Source organism: Chelonia mydas, chromosome 13 (genome assembly GCF_015237465.2).
Source record: "Chelonia mydas isolate rCheMyd1 chromosome 13, rCheMyd1.pri.v2, whole genome shotgun sequence".
Classification (NCBI taxonomy): Eukaryota; Metazoa; Chordata; order Testudines; family Cheloniidae; genus Chelonia; species Chelonia mydas.
This window is the reverse complement of record NC_051253.2, coordinates 30,660,657-30,676,256: the sequence shown is the minus strand read 5'-3', so window position 1 is coordinate 30,676,256 and position 15,600 is coordinate 30,660,657. Positions and strand designations below refer to the sequence as shown.

At 39.3% G+C, this 15,600-nt stretch overlaps 1 protein-coding gene across 11 annotated transcripts in view; it reads left to right on the top strand.

The window, feature by feature from the left end:
- PHF20 (PHD finger protein 20) overlaps positions 1-15,600 on the top strand; it is a 176,008-nt gene that overhangs the window by 38,236 nt on the left and 122,172 nt on the right. For all 11 annotated transcript variants that reach the window (XM_043527384.1, XM_037915955.2, XM_043527383.1 and 8 more), the window contains 3 exons: positions 9,204-9,375; positions 9,816-9,900; positions 11,816-11,895. In XM_043527384.1, the coding sequence (XP_043383319.1) occupies positions 9,204-9,375; positions 9,816-9,900; positions 11,816-11,895 (337 nt within the window). The remainder of the gene's footprint in view (positions 1-9,203; positions 9,376-9,815; positions 9,901-11,815; positions 11,896-15,600) is intronic.

Here is a 15,600-nt window from a genome sequence, read left to right as displayed (position 1 = left end):
GATCCAATATTCAATAAAAAATATTGGACTTCGGAGGGTTTGTGCTCAAGAATGCCGTGGGGCCTAAAGTCTGCATAATTTAAATGAGTGACTGGGGAACACTTTCCTCTTGGCTGCAGGATTGTCCAGGCATCCCTTTTGGGTGATATTCATTCTGGTTAGAGGAGTTCATGAAGCCAGTCCCAGGTCCTCTTTATTCCAGTGGGGAGTAGGTTAGCAGTCTCTTCCTAACTGATTTTATAGAGGCAGTTATAGAGAGATGCCTCCCTCAATTGCTCATTCCTGGAATTGGACAAAATTAATGATGCACTTGAAAGAATATGTATTTAACAGAGGTCCCATGTGATAATTAGAAAGAAATGTACTAATGCCTCTTGGATTTGTATATTGATTGTTACCCCCACCCTGCACATCTACCCATCCATCTCCTATTTCTTTAAAAATCCTAGGATGCTAATTGCAATATTAAAAGTCCACATTAAAAGTTAAAATAGTCAGCACATGTAAGTGCATTTCCAACAGCAGTGTTAACATACATCCACCACAAAATATATTAAACGTGTCAACTTTATTGTCAGCTTTTCTGTGCAGATCATACTGTCTTCTGCAAGAGTTGCAGATGCTTAGCACCAGTAAAGATTTGGCTTTGAGGTTTTTTTTGTATATAATTACTCTTTCCTCCTAAGCTGTGTATCTTTAACAAAATTATCAGCATTCAATTGAAGGATTTACGAGGTTGTTTTTTTTCTATTGCACATAGATACAGTAACTTTGTTAGTGTTTCACAAGCTTTTGCATTGTATATGTATGATTGACTGTTTTAAGTAGAAGTGTAACTGTTTTGTAATTCGTATTCATTTGAGCTATCCTCCAGGACCTTAATAATCTTAAAATATTAGGTTTGCTGAGAACTGGATGTACTTGTGATTAGATTTGAATAAAATATCCCTAGAGTACATGCTTCCTGTTTATGTTTAGTAGTACCTTGTAGTCAGTTATGGCAGATTCATAATCCTGTTAAATTTCTTTAATAAATGAGAATTTGTGTAGACACTTTTCACTTCTGTGCTACTGATTAGAAAGTTTTCAACATAGTTCTGATTGGACAAGTACAGGTAAGTTGAACACTTTTTTTTTTTTTTTTTTGCCTAAAACAAAAATCTGATTCAGAGGCAAAAGTCTTCGTATTAAGCTGTAAGTGTATTTAGAGTAAGAGATGTATTAATGAAACACCCACTTATAGTACTATAGCTATTGAAAGAGTTAATGCACAATTTCACTTAAGTGCTTATATATGCTACTGTATATGTTCATTGTGTAGCATGTCTTATTGCATTTTTATTTCAATTGACTTTCATGATTCTAGATTGTCCGCTTATATAGAATAGTACACCTTACCCCAGGATGCTGTGTATCCATCTAAAGTTGTAGTGGAAAAATTGTTTGACATTATAATGTAGTATTTGAGAAGTATGTGGTCATGTAATTTAGACTGTTATAATGCTTGTGCACAAGGAGCAGAGTAAAGGTTGTGTTACCTTGAAATTTTTGGTGATTATAGCTTTGCTTGCCTAATCATGCAACCATAATGTTCTCTAAAGGTAGCTCAGTAGACTAAATTTCTTTTTGTTTAAACACCTTAACTTTTATTGTTGTTTTTAATGTGCAGTTCATTTATCTGTGTGTCTGTCTTCAGCCAGCCTTTACTAGGCGGCCCTCTGATCCTGCTGCCTTGTGCAGGAAATACATGAGCTTATGTTTAATGGATGATACTGGTATGCCTGCCTCCTCAAAATGTCAGACCTTTGTTGCTACGAGTACTAGTGCCAAATGGAAGAGAGTGGCAGAAAGAGCACCAAACAAGGCCACCCCTTTCTCCAGGCAAAGGCAGATGACTTAAGTATGTTGTAGTTATAGACTCAGGTTTATTATACATTGTCGCCAACTATTTGATAGAAAATTTTGGTACAGAGTTAATTTTAAGAGCTGTTCAACCTTACTGAAACGATTTTGACATTCTCAGCTAGTAGGAAGGTCTCTTGTGTATATCTGGACACGACAGATGAAGGGATTGATTTTCAAATTCTTGTCAGAGGTCGTTCCACCTTTCATGAGTCCTGCTTGATTGAGATGGAGGATGATAGGTAAAATATGATTGTTTGATAATGTGTGTTGACTTTGAAGTCTGTCTTTTAAAAGAGTCTTCAGGCAGAGCAAGATAGGACATCTTTATTCTTTTTGGGGGGTAGGAGTAATTGTGTATTTCTGGAGTACACACCTTTTATGAATGTCTGTTGTGGTCTTCTGCCAAATAGGTCATAGTGATTGAGATCTTATAGAATTTAGAGGGAGCCATGCAGGTGGTGTGATCGAGTTGTTGGCAGTGTTTTAGATTGGGTTTCAGTAAATCTTTCATGGATGCTCCCTGTAGGTGAGAGATCCTGGAGCACTGGGCCTGGCACATGACCTGAGGCTATGAACCAAAGTTAGGCCATGTTTTAAAGTAGATGTTTGCAAGTTCGCTGTTCAACATATGACTTTGGCAAAAGTATTGCTAGTGTTGCTAAAACATAGGCCTTCCTAAGAAGTAACACTTACTGGGTATATGTGAGAACACACTCCAAAAGATAGTCCAAGAACATCCTGACCTAACACCAAATAAGAGGATGTTTTGCCCGAGACACCTGGAGCATGATACAAGGGGAGTAACAAGCAGATGTCATGAAATGCATAAGGTGATCGGTAAGTTGTTTGTTCTATAAATGTTGGGGTATCTTGCTGTAACCTTCTGTGTGGCCAATGGGACAGTAGAGACTCCTGCTGTGGACTGAGCTGCTCCTTGCCACAAGGCACTCATATTGTGTACCTGTAACCATGGAGCCAGGGTGCTAGGACTGTGTCTTGAGGGAAATAAACCTGGCTGAGTGCCTTCGTTGCCAAACTTGAGTCTGTGGTCTTTCTGGGTAGTACTGTCGAGGTCTGCTGAACCAGCTGGCTGGGCTGGGCTGGGACAGCACACGGAGAAAGCGCACTTGCACCTAACTGACCACACTTCCTAATCTAACATCTCTCTCTATTTGAGAAAATTGTAGAAGGTGAATGTCCTAAAGTGTTAGGTAGCATTGTGACTTCCATCTCTTTCTGTGTTGTATAATGGCTTGTAAAAAGTTTCCAATAATTTGAAGATATCTTCTGGTTCTTCTTTGAGTAGATGCAGATGTGTATTCCACTTAAGTGTATGCACGTGCCGGAGCCTTTTTCCCTAGCAGTACCCATAGGGGTCGTCTCTTGCGCCTCATGGCTGTACCCCCTCCCCTGGCTATATGAGGGTGCCACCCTGACGCCCCTCAGTTCCTTATCACCCATGGTGATGAGAGTCAGAGTTCTGTGTGGCTGTAGTCTCTCAAACTCTTATTTGGTCTTAGCCTAGTTTATTGTTGTATATCGTCAGTTACTTAGTGTTAGTGGGTAGTTAGTGTTCCCTGGTGCTGCCCTTACCAGGGTTCAAACATGCCTTTTTGTGGAGGGAAGATCCCCAAGAGTGACTCGCACACATGGTGCTTGCTTTGTCTAAGCAAGGCCCACCTTAAGAAATGCTGTTTAATTTTAAAATTGTTTAAAAAGTGGAATCGGGTGGCGCAGGACCTTCACCTCAAGCAGCACCTGCTTGAAAAAGCCATGGGGCCTTATCTGGTACAGAGGCCCTCTTTGGGCTGAAGATCGCCCTTGGGCTCGGAGAGCACTGCCAGCTCTTATTCTGGGGCAGGTGCCTCACTGAAGAGACGAAGGAGCCATTCCTTTTCGGCGCCAAAGAGGAGGTCTCATAAGACCATTTGGGACTGTTCCAGATCACAGGGTACCTGCCTCCCCAGGAAAAGTGCAGACTGGCACAGGCCCGGTTCTGGTGTGTGGGATGGCACAGGTACCTCTGATCTTCCTCGTTACCAAGTGGGAAGGGCAGAAACTTCATACCATTGATTCTAGTTCTGGTCTCCGGGTGTCCATTGAGTGTGGTACTGACAAGGGAATTACCGGTACCAACTCTGTCCATGTTGTTGACATGCCAGGCAGCCACAGACCTCTGCCTTTTGGTCCAGACCTCATCGTTGGTCCAGGACTTTCCCAGGGCTGTGCCGCCTGTGGCCCCTCCAGTGGAGGAAGCCGCTAAACCTTTGTGTCTGTCGGCTCTGCATCCGGACACTTCCCTTCTATGTTGGGGATGGAGCCAGTACGGGAATTGGTGCAGGGAACCTTGGCCTGGGACTCTCATTGGCCCACTGCATTCCACACTTCAAAGCGGCTCCCTCTCCTGCCCCCGACGTTGCCACCTTCAAGTGCTCCGGTACTGATGTTTGCCCCAGTACTGCCCACTTTCAGTGGCACCAGCTTGCTCAGTACCACCTTCATTGAGGGCACTGATTCTCTCCTCTTTCTGGGCAACGGATGAATAGGGCTGCCTACTGGCTCCTTCAGGCATCACTCTGCTCACGTTGCCAAGATCTTGTGACTCTGATTGATTGATTCAAAGTTGGAGGAGTTGTCGTTCGGCTCTGCATCACCTAATGAAATCCAGGGGCCACCAGTGGACCAGTATGGCTTTCAGGGTTGGCACGTGCCCTGTGGCCGGGACGGAGGTTCCTGGCCTGGTCCCTGTTGGTCACCAATGTCCTATTCCAGTGGTTCTCAACCTATCTACCATTGTGGGCCGCATCCAATGCTACCTGTATGGCCTGTATGTGAGGATGTCACATGGGCCACAGCTCTATGCTGATTGGACTGCGGGTTGAGAACTACTGCCCTACTCGTATTAGTGACCTTGGGCTTGGTGAGATGCTCATCATTCACAGAGATCCCGCTTAAAGCTGAAATTACCCTCCAGGTTGACAGTGGTGGATCTGAATCAGACTCAGGCCAGGCCATTGGTGGTCTTCCTCACCGCAGAACTGCTGTTGTCCTCCCAGGTAGGTCTTCCTGGGAACGAGAGCCAGTTTTGGGTCAGCCAAGATCTTCGTCTTTGTTGCTGGACAATGCTGTGTTGCTGAGTTCATCCTTGCCTTCTGTCCTGGAGGACTTTCAGGGATGCGTCTACTGGTATGCCTTGGACAACCAGGCAGAGTTCCTCCAAGAGAACTCGCACAAACTGGTGGACATTTTACAGCCTGCCGTCCCCTGGAGAGTGGGCCTCCTGATCAATGATGCACTCATCGAGCCGATGAGACCCTACAGAGTACACTGGCCTCGGTGGTGAAATACTTGAAGTGCTGCTTTGGTCCTATGCAGGGATGTCAGGAGTTCTGTTCCCATCCAGCCCAGAACTCCCTGGTAGTAATGATGGTAAATGACAGGGCCTGGCAGAGTTGGTTCAAGTCTATCTTTAAGGATAGAGACTCCAACCGGTTGGATGTTCTGGGCAGGAAGATCTATACCTCATCATCCCTGCAGATGAGGATTGCTAGTGAATAGGGCTCTACCACGTTCATGGTCCATTTTGGTCAATTTCATGGTCATAGGATTTAAAAAATCATAAATTTAATGATTTCAGCTATTTAAATCTGAAATGTCACCTTGTTGCAATTGTTGGGGTCCTGACCCAAAAAGGAATTGTGTGGGGGGGGTGGGGGGGTTGCGGTACTGCTGCCCTTATTTCTGCCCTGCTGCTGGCAGCAGGGCTGCCTGAGAGCTGGGCAGATGGAGAGCGGCGGCTGCTGGCTGGGAGCCCAGCTCTGAAGGCAGAACCACTGGCAGCAGCAGCACGGAAGTAAGGATGGCATGGTATGGGATTGTCACCCTTCTGTGTTGTAATTGAAATCAGTGTATATTTTTTTATTACAAATATTTGCACTGTAAAAATGATAAAAGATGGTATTTTTCAGTTCATCACATACAAGTATTGTAGTGAAATCTCTTTGTTGTGAAAGTGCAGCTTACAAATGTAGTTTTTTTTTTACATAACTGCACTCAAACAAAACAGTGCAAAACTTCAGAGCCTACAAGTCCACTCAATCCTCCTCCTTCAGCCAATGGCTAAGACAAACAAGCTTGTTTACATTTACAGGAGATAATGCTGCCTTCTTCTTTTAATTACAGTGTCACCAGAAAGTGAGAACAGGTATGTGCATGGCACTTTTGTAGCCAGCATTGCAAGGTATTTACGTACCACATATGCTAAACCAGTAACTTTTTTACTGTTGACACCGTTCACATAGCAAGCCACTGAGTGTTACCTTCCCCCCTTCATAAATTAACACTTTTAAATATATTTAACACCGTTATAAATGCTGGAGGCAAAGTGGGGTTGGGGTGGAGGTTGACAGCTCACGACCCCCCATGTAATAACCTCGCTACCCCCTGAGGGGTCCCGACCCCCAGTTTGAGAACCCCTGTGCTAAACATTTGTATGCCCCTTCATGCTTCGGCCACCATTCCAGAGGACATGCTTCCATGCTGAAGTTGCTCATTTAAAAAAAAAAATGCGTTAATTAAATTTGTGACTGAACTCCTTGGGGGAGAATTTTGTCCCCTGCTCTGTTTTACCTGCCTTCTGCCATATATTTCATGTTATTGTAGTCTTGGAGTATGACCCAGCACATGTTGTTCATTTTAAGAACACTTTCACTGCAGATTTAACAAAACGCAAAGAAGATTTTTTTAAGATTTCTAAAGATAGCTACAGCACTTGACCCAAGGTTTAAGAATCTTCCGAAATCTGAGAGGGATGAGGTGTGGAGCATGCTTTCAGAAGTCTGAAAAGAGCAACTACTCTGATGCAGAACCTACAGAACCCAAACCACCAAAAAAGAAAATCGGCCTTCTGCAGGTGGCATCTGACTCAGATAATGAAAATGAACATGTGTTGGTTTGCACTGTTTTGGACTGTTACCGAGCAGAACCGGTCATCAAAATGGACACACCTCCTCTAGAATGGTGATTGAAGCAAGAAAGGACATGTGAACCTTTAGCGCATCTGGAACATAACTATCTTGCAACACTGGTCAGTGCCATGAGAACAGTGCCCTGAGAATACCTGTTCTCACATTCAGGTGACATTGTAAACAAGAAGCGAGCAGCATTATCTCCCTCAAGTGTAAACAAACTTGTTTGAACAATTGGCTGAATAAGAAGTAGGACTGAGTGGAGTTGCAGGCTCTAAAATTTTACATTGTTTTATTTTTGATGCAGGTTTTTTGTATATAATTCTACATTTGTAAGTTCAACTTTCATGATAAAGAGATTGCACTACAGTACTTGTATTTGATTGAAAAATATGATTTCTTTTGTTTTTACATTGCAAATACTAGTAATCAAAAATAAATATAAAGTGAGCACTGTACATTTTGTTTGTGTTGTAATATCAATCTATTTGAAAATGTAGAAAAAAATCCACAAATATTTAAATAATGGTATTTTATTATTGTCAGTGCGATTAATCACAAATTTTTTTAATCACGTGATTAATTGCAATTAATTTTTTTAATTGCTTGACAGCACTACTTAAATCCTAATAAACTGCAGTTTTTTAGATGAGTATGCTTACTTCCATTACTCCTTGATCAGACAGAATCACTGAGTTCCTGTTTGATTTTATACCTTACACTAGCTGGAGTAAAAGAGTTAAGTTGCCCATGTTGCGGGTTCTGAAGACGCTGTGTAACGGCTTTGGATGCTCCTGAAACTCTAATATGGTCTTGGAGAGATTTAAAACTGGAGTATCTTTTTAACTATGTCAATGAAATTTAGCGTTCAAAGATGTTGGTGTATAATCTCAGTGTTGAGATTTTGGATGTGTTCTCTTGTTACTGGCACGTGGCCAAATATAGTTATTGGATAGAAAGGGTATTGTGGCAACCAGGGACCAGTTTGAGAAATTATGTATTTTATCCTTGGGCGGGAAAAATAGGAGTAGTGTCTATATCCATGAGGTTCCTGTCTGCACATGTGGCAGGCTGTTAAATGGTAGCTGCAGTGAGTGGTCTCCCTAAAGTTAATGTGTTACTGATAAGTCCTTGATAGGTTCAGTCACTACTAATAATTGTTGGGTGGTCCCACTTGCAGTACACTATTTCTTCCATCTTCTGAAATAGATCCCTCAATTGATGAGGAGTTGTGTACTGAACCCAGAATGATACTTCACCACTTAGGCTGTCATTATTGGAGAACAGAGGAATGAGAGATGTGCATGTTGAGCAAAGTTATTGGGTTTAAACAATGCATAAACATTAAGGAGAACATAAAGCAATTTATAATGAAATGACATTGATAATGATATGCTGGTTATGACATCCATACTGGGCAAAGTAGTGGAACTGCTGATCGCAAACTTTATCAATAAAAATTTATTGTAATTGGAAATAGGTTCTTCTCAAAGTACAATATCAGATTGGTTGACAAGATTACAAGTTTGAATGGTAAGGGTAACTTGTGTAATATACTTTTTCTGTTAGATAATCGATTTATTACTACATTATATCCTGACTTAAAAAAATGTACAAAATCAATATTCCCATTAAATGATAAATCTCAAAACTTGTTGAGGGTTTCAGTAAAGTGTATCTAGAGGGATGTATCAGAGGGATTAGCTCTTATCCCAGTGCTATTCAATATTGATCAGTAACCTGAAAGGAAATATAAAATTATTGCTGGTTAACTAGACAGATGACACAAACTGGTGGGTTGGTAAATGATGATGACAGGTCATATATACTGAGCAATCTGGATCACTAGGCACAATCAGATATGTATTTTAATACAGTTAAATCTTGTATACTTACGAAGATAGATATTGCCATGCTAGATCAGATGCATGATCCACTTTAGTCCAGTATGCTGTCTCTGAGTACTAGCCCTGTTGATTGAAGAGGCATCCCAAAATTGTGTGTGTGTGTCTTGCTACCTTTGTTGGAAAGACAGTGAGATAAAACATAGAAGTTTATGTGGATAGAAGAGGTGTTTTATTTTACTGTTTGTAGAAGCTATACATAAAACAAATAAAACAAAAATAGAGAAACTATGGGAAAAGGCTATTCCCATATCTTCAGGTCTCGGTACCACTGTAGACTGCTTAAGCATCATTCTTTTCATTTTTGCTAGTGTCAGCAGAACCACTAGATATATGTATGGCCTTATTGTAATAATCCTACTAATTTTTGAGGCATCTCATTTTATTCTTCACCAGAGTTATTTTAGTGAACTCTTTATTTCCATAGGTATCCAGCTCATATTGAAGAAATTGACTATGAAGAAGGAAAAGTGCTTATCCATTTCAAACGCTGGAACCACCGATATGATGAATGGTTTTGTTGGGACAGTCCTTATCTGCGTCCCTTAGAGAAAATACAGCTACGGAAAGAGGGGTTACATGAGGAAGATGGATGTGGTGTAAGTTGAAAACAGTGTATTCAGTGAATTCCCATTATTCAGCTAGTTATGTACAAAGTCTTTTATCCAAACCCATTAAGGTCCCTGAATACGTGGTCAGATATAATTTGTGATTATTATAGCTGAGTGCTGACAATGTCATTGGTGTGGTACAGACGGAGGAAGAAACAGTCCCTGCCTGAAGGAGCTTACAGTCTCAATAGAATGGTGTGAACTTTTCTTTTTTACATATCTAGCCCAAAGTAAATTCTTTCTTGTGCACAAGTGCTGCTGCAGTGGCTGCCTGTTGAAGGATATGGGGTGTTCCTTTAATTTTTGCTTTTGTACTTTTAACAAATAAATAGTTTTAGTGTTTTAATGAAGCAGTATATTTTAAATCTTCCTAATTTTGTTTCTCTAATTCAGGAAGTGTAAATTGTTAGTTTTTTTTCTCTTTGTAGGGATTTCGTATAAACGATCAGGTATTGGCTTGCTGGTCTGATTGTCGTTTTTATCCCGCCAAAGTCACTTCTGTTAACAAGGATGGTAAGTCACAGCTGTTCATTTTGTTGTACTTAATAACTGGGTAACTTCCATTGTGTTCAGAATTTCCTCATGCTTCCAGAGAACATGGCACATCTCTGAAAGAAAAGTCATTACACTACAGTGTGTTAATTTTATGAAAAAGTTAGTTTTTCAATTCTATAACTTCTCATTAAATGTTGTTGATACGTAAAGTGGGCATGTTGTGCGGTTTTTTTTTTGTTTTTTGTTTTCCCCAGTGGCTAGCATGAGCTACCAAATGACCTAACTTGGGGGCGGGGGGGGTGAGGAGAATCAATTACGTTTTTTTTTTTTTTTAAAGCCACTTCACATAATTGCTAAAGAAGTGCTGGCAGCAGAGAACAGGCACAACATAATCTTTTTGTCTTAAATGAGAGGATCCAATTTGATGAAAAATTATTTCTCTAAGATTCACATTAATGTTTTCACCCTTAATGTATTTTTTCTATATTTGGAAGACACAGGCTAAATAAATAAAATACAAAGGTCTTTTTAAATATCTGGGACCATCTTATGTATTGCTGAATTCATCTTCCTTGAAATGCAGCGGTCTGAGGTTTATTTTCTTTTTCAGAGGTGCACAAAGCATTCTTCTACCAAAACTATCTCTGTATTCTTGATGAGTGTGTCAGGCCCACTATTAAATACATAAAAGTGGGAAAGAGCATAGACATGTATTTTCTGTTGAAACTTAAATTATTCTACATTTAAATCAGGTACGCTTTACTTTCAGCAGAATGCCTTATTTTCCTCCTCATAGAAGTTGGAATTCAAATTTGTTACCTCTACAGTATGCTTTCTGGAAAATATACTGTAGGGAACGCTGTTTGGGAGTTGTAGGCTGGATCAGCTAATAGAATATGGTCCAGTATCAGTTTCAAAGAGTCAAACAATGAAGCTTGTGTCAGTTTCTTTTGGAGATTATTCCACAATTTAATACAGCTGTCTCAAGATTATTTGCTGTGGATATCGCTAAGAGATTATAGAGAGTTACAGAATAATTTTCAGCCTAATGATTCTTAATATAGGTCACTAAAATATGAGAGAAATGGGTAGAAATGTGAAACACTTGAGTCTGACACTGCTATGCAGGAGCAGAGTTTAGATGTATTTAGCATCATAATTTCTTGGCTCTTCTCTTGTCCAGCAGGATGTAAGGCATTTATAAATGTGTTTGTAACTTGGTCATTGCAACAACGTCACATGGGGGTACATTTTTTTTAATTTAATTTTTTTAATCTATAGGAATATTTTCATAATTTAGGAGAGATGCAAAATAGTACAAAACATCTCAGTTGCAGAAAGCTTAAGCAAAATCAGTCAATCAATCACCAATTGCAAAAGCTCCAGGAACACCTACAAAATACATTTAATTATTGCAGAACTTACAAGTTAAACACACAGGGCCAGTTCCTACTTTCTGCACGCCCTGCCTTCATTGGCAGTACCAGTGTGAGTACTGTAAACAGGAAGGAATTGCTCATGTTCTTTAATTTGACTTTGATTCCCTTTCGATTTGTTAGTCTCAAAATTAATTCTTTTGTTTTGTTTTTTTAGTTGAAAGCATGGAGTCTAAGAAATAATTTCATCAATCCCAACATGCATGCTTTCGTGTGTACTGACAAATTGTTTTACTCATGATTTTTATTAATAAACTCATTCTTACATTAATATAGACAAAACTAGAAGAAATAAACTGTATTCTCCCTTCATACATGTTTCATTAAAGATGTCTAAAGTTTAAGGATATACGTTTTCGTAACCCTAAAAAAGTGAATTTTTACTTAGAACCAGATGTGCATCTCTAGAACTGGAATGCTCAGTGTTTATTCTTTGAATAATTATCAAGATGCAAGTTAAATTACACTGTTAATCAGGATGTGTTCTCAAATTTTAGGTACTTACACTGTGAAATTTTATGATGGAGTAGTTCAGACTGTCAAAAATATTCACGTCAAAGCTTTTTCCAAAGATCAGGTGAGAAATGTTGTGTTTTCTCCAATTTAATTCTAAAAGACTAGCTGTTGCTTAAATCTGACAATTCAATTGATTTGTTCATGTTGGCGTCAGTGAAAAATCCATCAAGTGAACACTTATCTGTCACTAAATATGATACCCATTGGGCAAAGAAAACCTAATAAATGAAAAAAGGCAATTTATGGTATGGCTCATGAATATTCAAGTTTGCTGCTGCTTGTTCTCAGAAGAAATAGGTCTTGAAACAAAGATGTTCTATGTATCTCTGGTTAAGGCTCCTTTCTTCGATTCGTAGATGATTCAAAATGGACACATTCTAGGTTTATAGGGGGTCATTTCAAGTGTCTTACTTATTTTAAAGAGTAATATATCAGTAGAAACAAAACTGCTAAAATTGCGCAATTTTTTTTTAAAAAGAGGGGGTGGGCGTGGGGGTGTGTCAGGAATAATTCTTTTCCTATCCAATATAATACTTGCCCAGAATTCACCTAGTTATAGTCTGACTACCCTTCAGGACCCCTCCATGAGGGAGGATTCAGGGCCTCCTACATTAAGTGGTGTAAGCTTTCACTTCATAGATGCATTAGGGGGATACGTTTTTTTTTTCTCTTCACCCACATTCTTCTTCCATGGAGGATCTCTTATGCCTGATAAGGCATGTTACTCCCCCTCCCCATTCACAGTGATATCCTTTAGCCAAGGGCAGAAACAAGAATTGGGTCACTTCTAAAGACCTCCCGCCCCCCCTCCTTCACCCCCCGCATGATAGCAGAATGAAGCACTTCCTCTTTTCCTCATTGTAATTTGTGAATTTAAAGTAATAGGATGTGTAACTTTTTAGTGTAGGCTTATAGTAAAAGTTCTGTAATATTGTTTTTATCGAGACTCTTAACCAGTAAATGATTTTAAATAAATATTAGAAATTTATCACTACAGGATTGTGATTTAAGTTTGTATCATATCTGTCATGTATTGTCAATACTTTAATCAGCTCTGCCCTAATAATATCCTGTGATAACTTTTTTGTTTTTTAAACGTATACCCATCACACAGTTGTTCCTGACCACATTTATCGTTTTAAGAAGTGTGTGTGTGTGAGACTAGCTGATCACTGTCAAATAAAATGTCAGACTCCAGCTCTAGGTTGTAAACATAACCCACAGTCATGTCCTTAGGCAAAAGCTGTGCACCAAAACTTGAAGGCCAGTAGGCTGGGCATCTGTCAGACTTGTGGAAGAAGTGAATTCTAGATTTGATGGTTCTTCATTCAGATGCCATGCCAACAGAAATTGTCAGGCAAGAGTCTGTTGGCTAATCTCTTCTGTTGTCAATACAGGAGGAGATCCTGGAAGAATCTTCATTGCAATGACAAGTGGATTTATTTTATTTAAAATGTGTGTCTTATTTCACTGAATGATCTTTTTATGAAATGTTCTGCATAATTTTTTATTTGATTACATACGTCCATTCCTCTGAAGGCATGCATGTGTGTCTCGTGCATTGGTGCTGGAGATTTTTCCCTATCAGTAACCATGGGGGTGGCCTCTGATGCTGGATGATACCATTCTTTTGTAGTTGTAAGGGAGATGCTGTGCTGGACAAATTTTCTAGTTATGTTCTAGTGTATCATAATTAGGGAGAAAGGGTAAAATTTTCAGAAGAACCTGAATGACTTAGCTCAAGTCGCAGTAAAAGGGGAATTAGGTTCCTAAGTCATTTAAGTCCTTCTGCATATGTTAACTAACATCCCCAGTTGGAATTAAGTATGATTCCATTAAATTTACTTAATCCTCCAGTAAAGGAAAAGGCATTTGAATTACAATAACTAAAAGACTGATAAAGAGAAAATCGAGCAAACGTTTTGGATTGCTATTTTTTTTTCTACGTAGAGGAAAAATCCTTTTGCTAGTCTTTCAGGATTCAGACTTGGAGTGGCCATGAAGCATTTGTGTATTGGATTCTTCAGATTTTTCAAACTTCCACTATACAAATACCTCCCACTGCTTTTTTGCTCGAAAAAAACTGATTGCAGAAGGGAACAAAATTATGTAGGTGTATGAAAGGTTTTTCCTCTTATGACACTGCCTCGGCACATCCCTGTGGTAGGAATCAAATAACCTACAAAGTAAGCATGGAGACCCTTTTCAGAGTTCACCCCATGTGTGGCAGTGATGACACCTTTTTATCATCACAGCATGCAAGAATCTAGATATTGATAAACAGTCCAGTCACATTCAAAGCTCTTGAAATCACCTGTTTCCCATTCAGTGTCTCAGGGTTGAGTAATGTAGGGAAGTTGGTCTTGGAGTCCAAAGACCAAAAATACTCTTCTAATATTTTATTCACAGACAAAAGAACTGTGTGAAGATAGACTTAAGGTTAAACATATGTAATGGTTATTTAATACTACAGGGATGTTGTAATTAAGGAAAAACCAAGCATAAAAAACCCATGAAATTCTGTTAACGTTACACTTAAAAGAAATCTAAATATGTTAAGGTAAGAAATGTATAATTGATCCACCCAAACAACCTTAACTGTGCTCTCTAGTAATACCATGTAATAATCATATTATATTATTATTAAGGCATTTTAGTTTATGGTTGAACTGATTTTTAAAGGCAGATTTTTTTTGTAGATTTTTATCCTTGTGGCATCACTACTGGGTAGGATTCATTTATTTGGGTGTATTTCTTATAAGTATAACCTTTAATCTGAATTTCCTGACTTCATAATGCTTGGTTTGGGATGATTACAACATCCTTGTAATATGTAATTTTTTTAACCCTTAAATTACAGATACATAATCTCAATATTAACTGAATTTTAATGGAGTATTTTTGGTCTGGCAATTTCCTGAATTTTTAAAATTAGCAGATTTCATACACAAACCGGAAGTAGCAAACAGCAAAAGAATCTTCTATACAGTGTTTCTGATGTTTTAAAGATATCAACCATAAATTTTAAAATTTTTTTTCTTACCATGTAAGAGCACATTTGTTGGCACACCAAAGCAGCCATAGTTGCTGGCCAGTTAAGCTAGATTTTATAGCTGTTTGCATTGCCAGAGCAGGGCACAACAGCCAGAGTTAAGTGGTTAATCTGACTGTTAATTTGTAATTGCCTTGTTGGTTTAGAGGGTTGTATTAGGGTGTCTGTGTGGGCAGGAGGGCAGAACCAGTCCCTGGGTCCCAATGTCTGTGCTTTAAAGACTTACTGTGCATTCCTCTGTCTGTTCCCCCTGCCCTGTGCCATGCCATGAGGAGCCTTTCAAACACCAATGTCCAAGCTATCAGGAAGCTATGGAATCATTGAAGAGCAATGACAGTTGGGCCTAATAATCTGCTGATGAGAATTTTTGACCTGTGTTTAGTTTCCCTCATGCCAGAGTGATTACAATCATGAGAATTGTTACATACAAAGTAGCGGTAGCATAAGGGGTGCTGGTTAGTTTAGTTACTATGATGTCACAGTGTCATTTAAGAGTTAGTTGAGCTATTACTTTGAGCCTCTCTGTAGACTATATAATTATAGTCATCAGATACAACAATCAGTAATTTAGCTTAATTCCAACCTAATTTCTGCACATGTAGCTTGTGCACAAGATTACAATAAATGTTGTTGGTAGTCCATCGCTGACTGTGGCGATACTGTCGCAGTTCTCATCTATGGCTACACATATAGCTCCGAAGTCAGAGTCTGTTA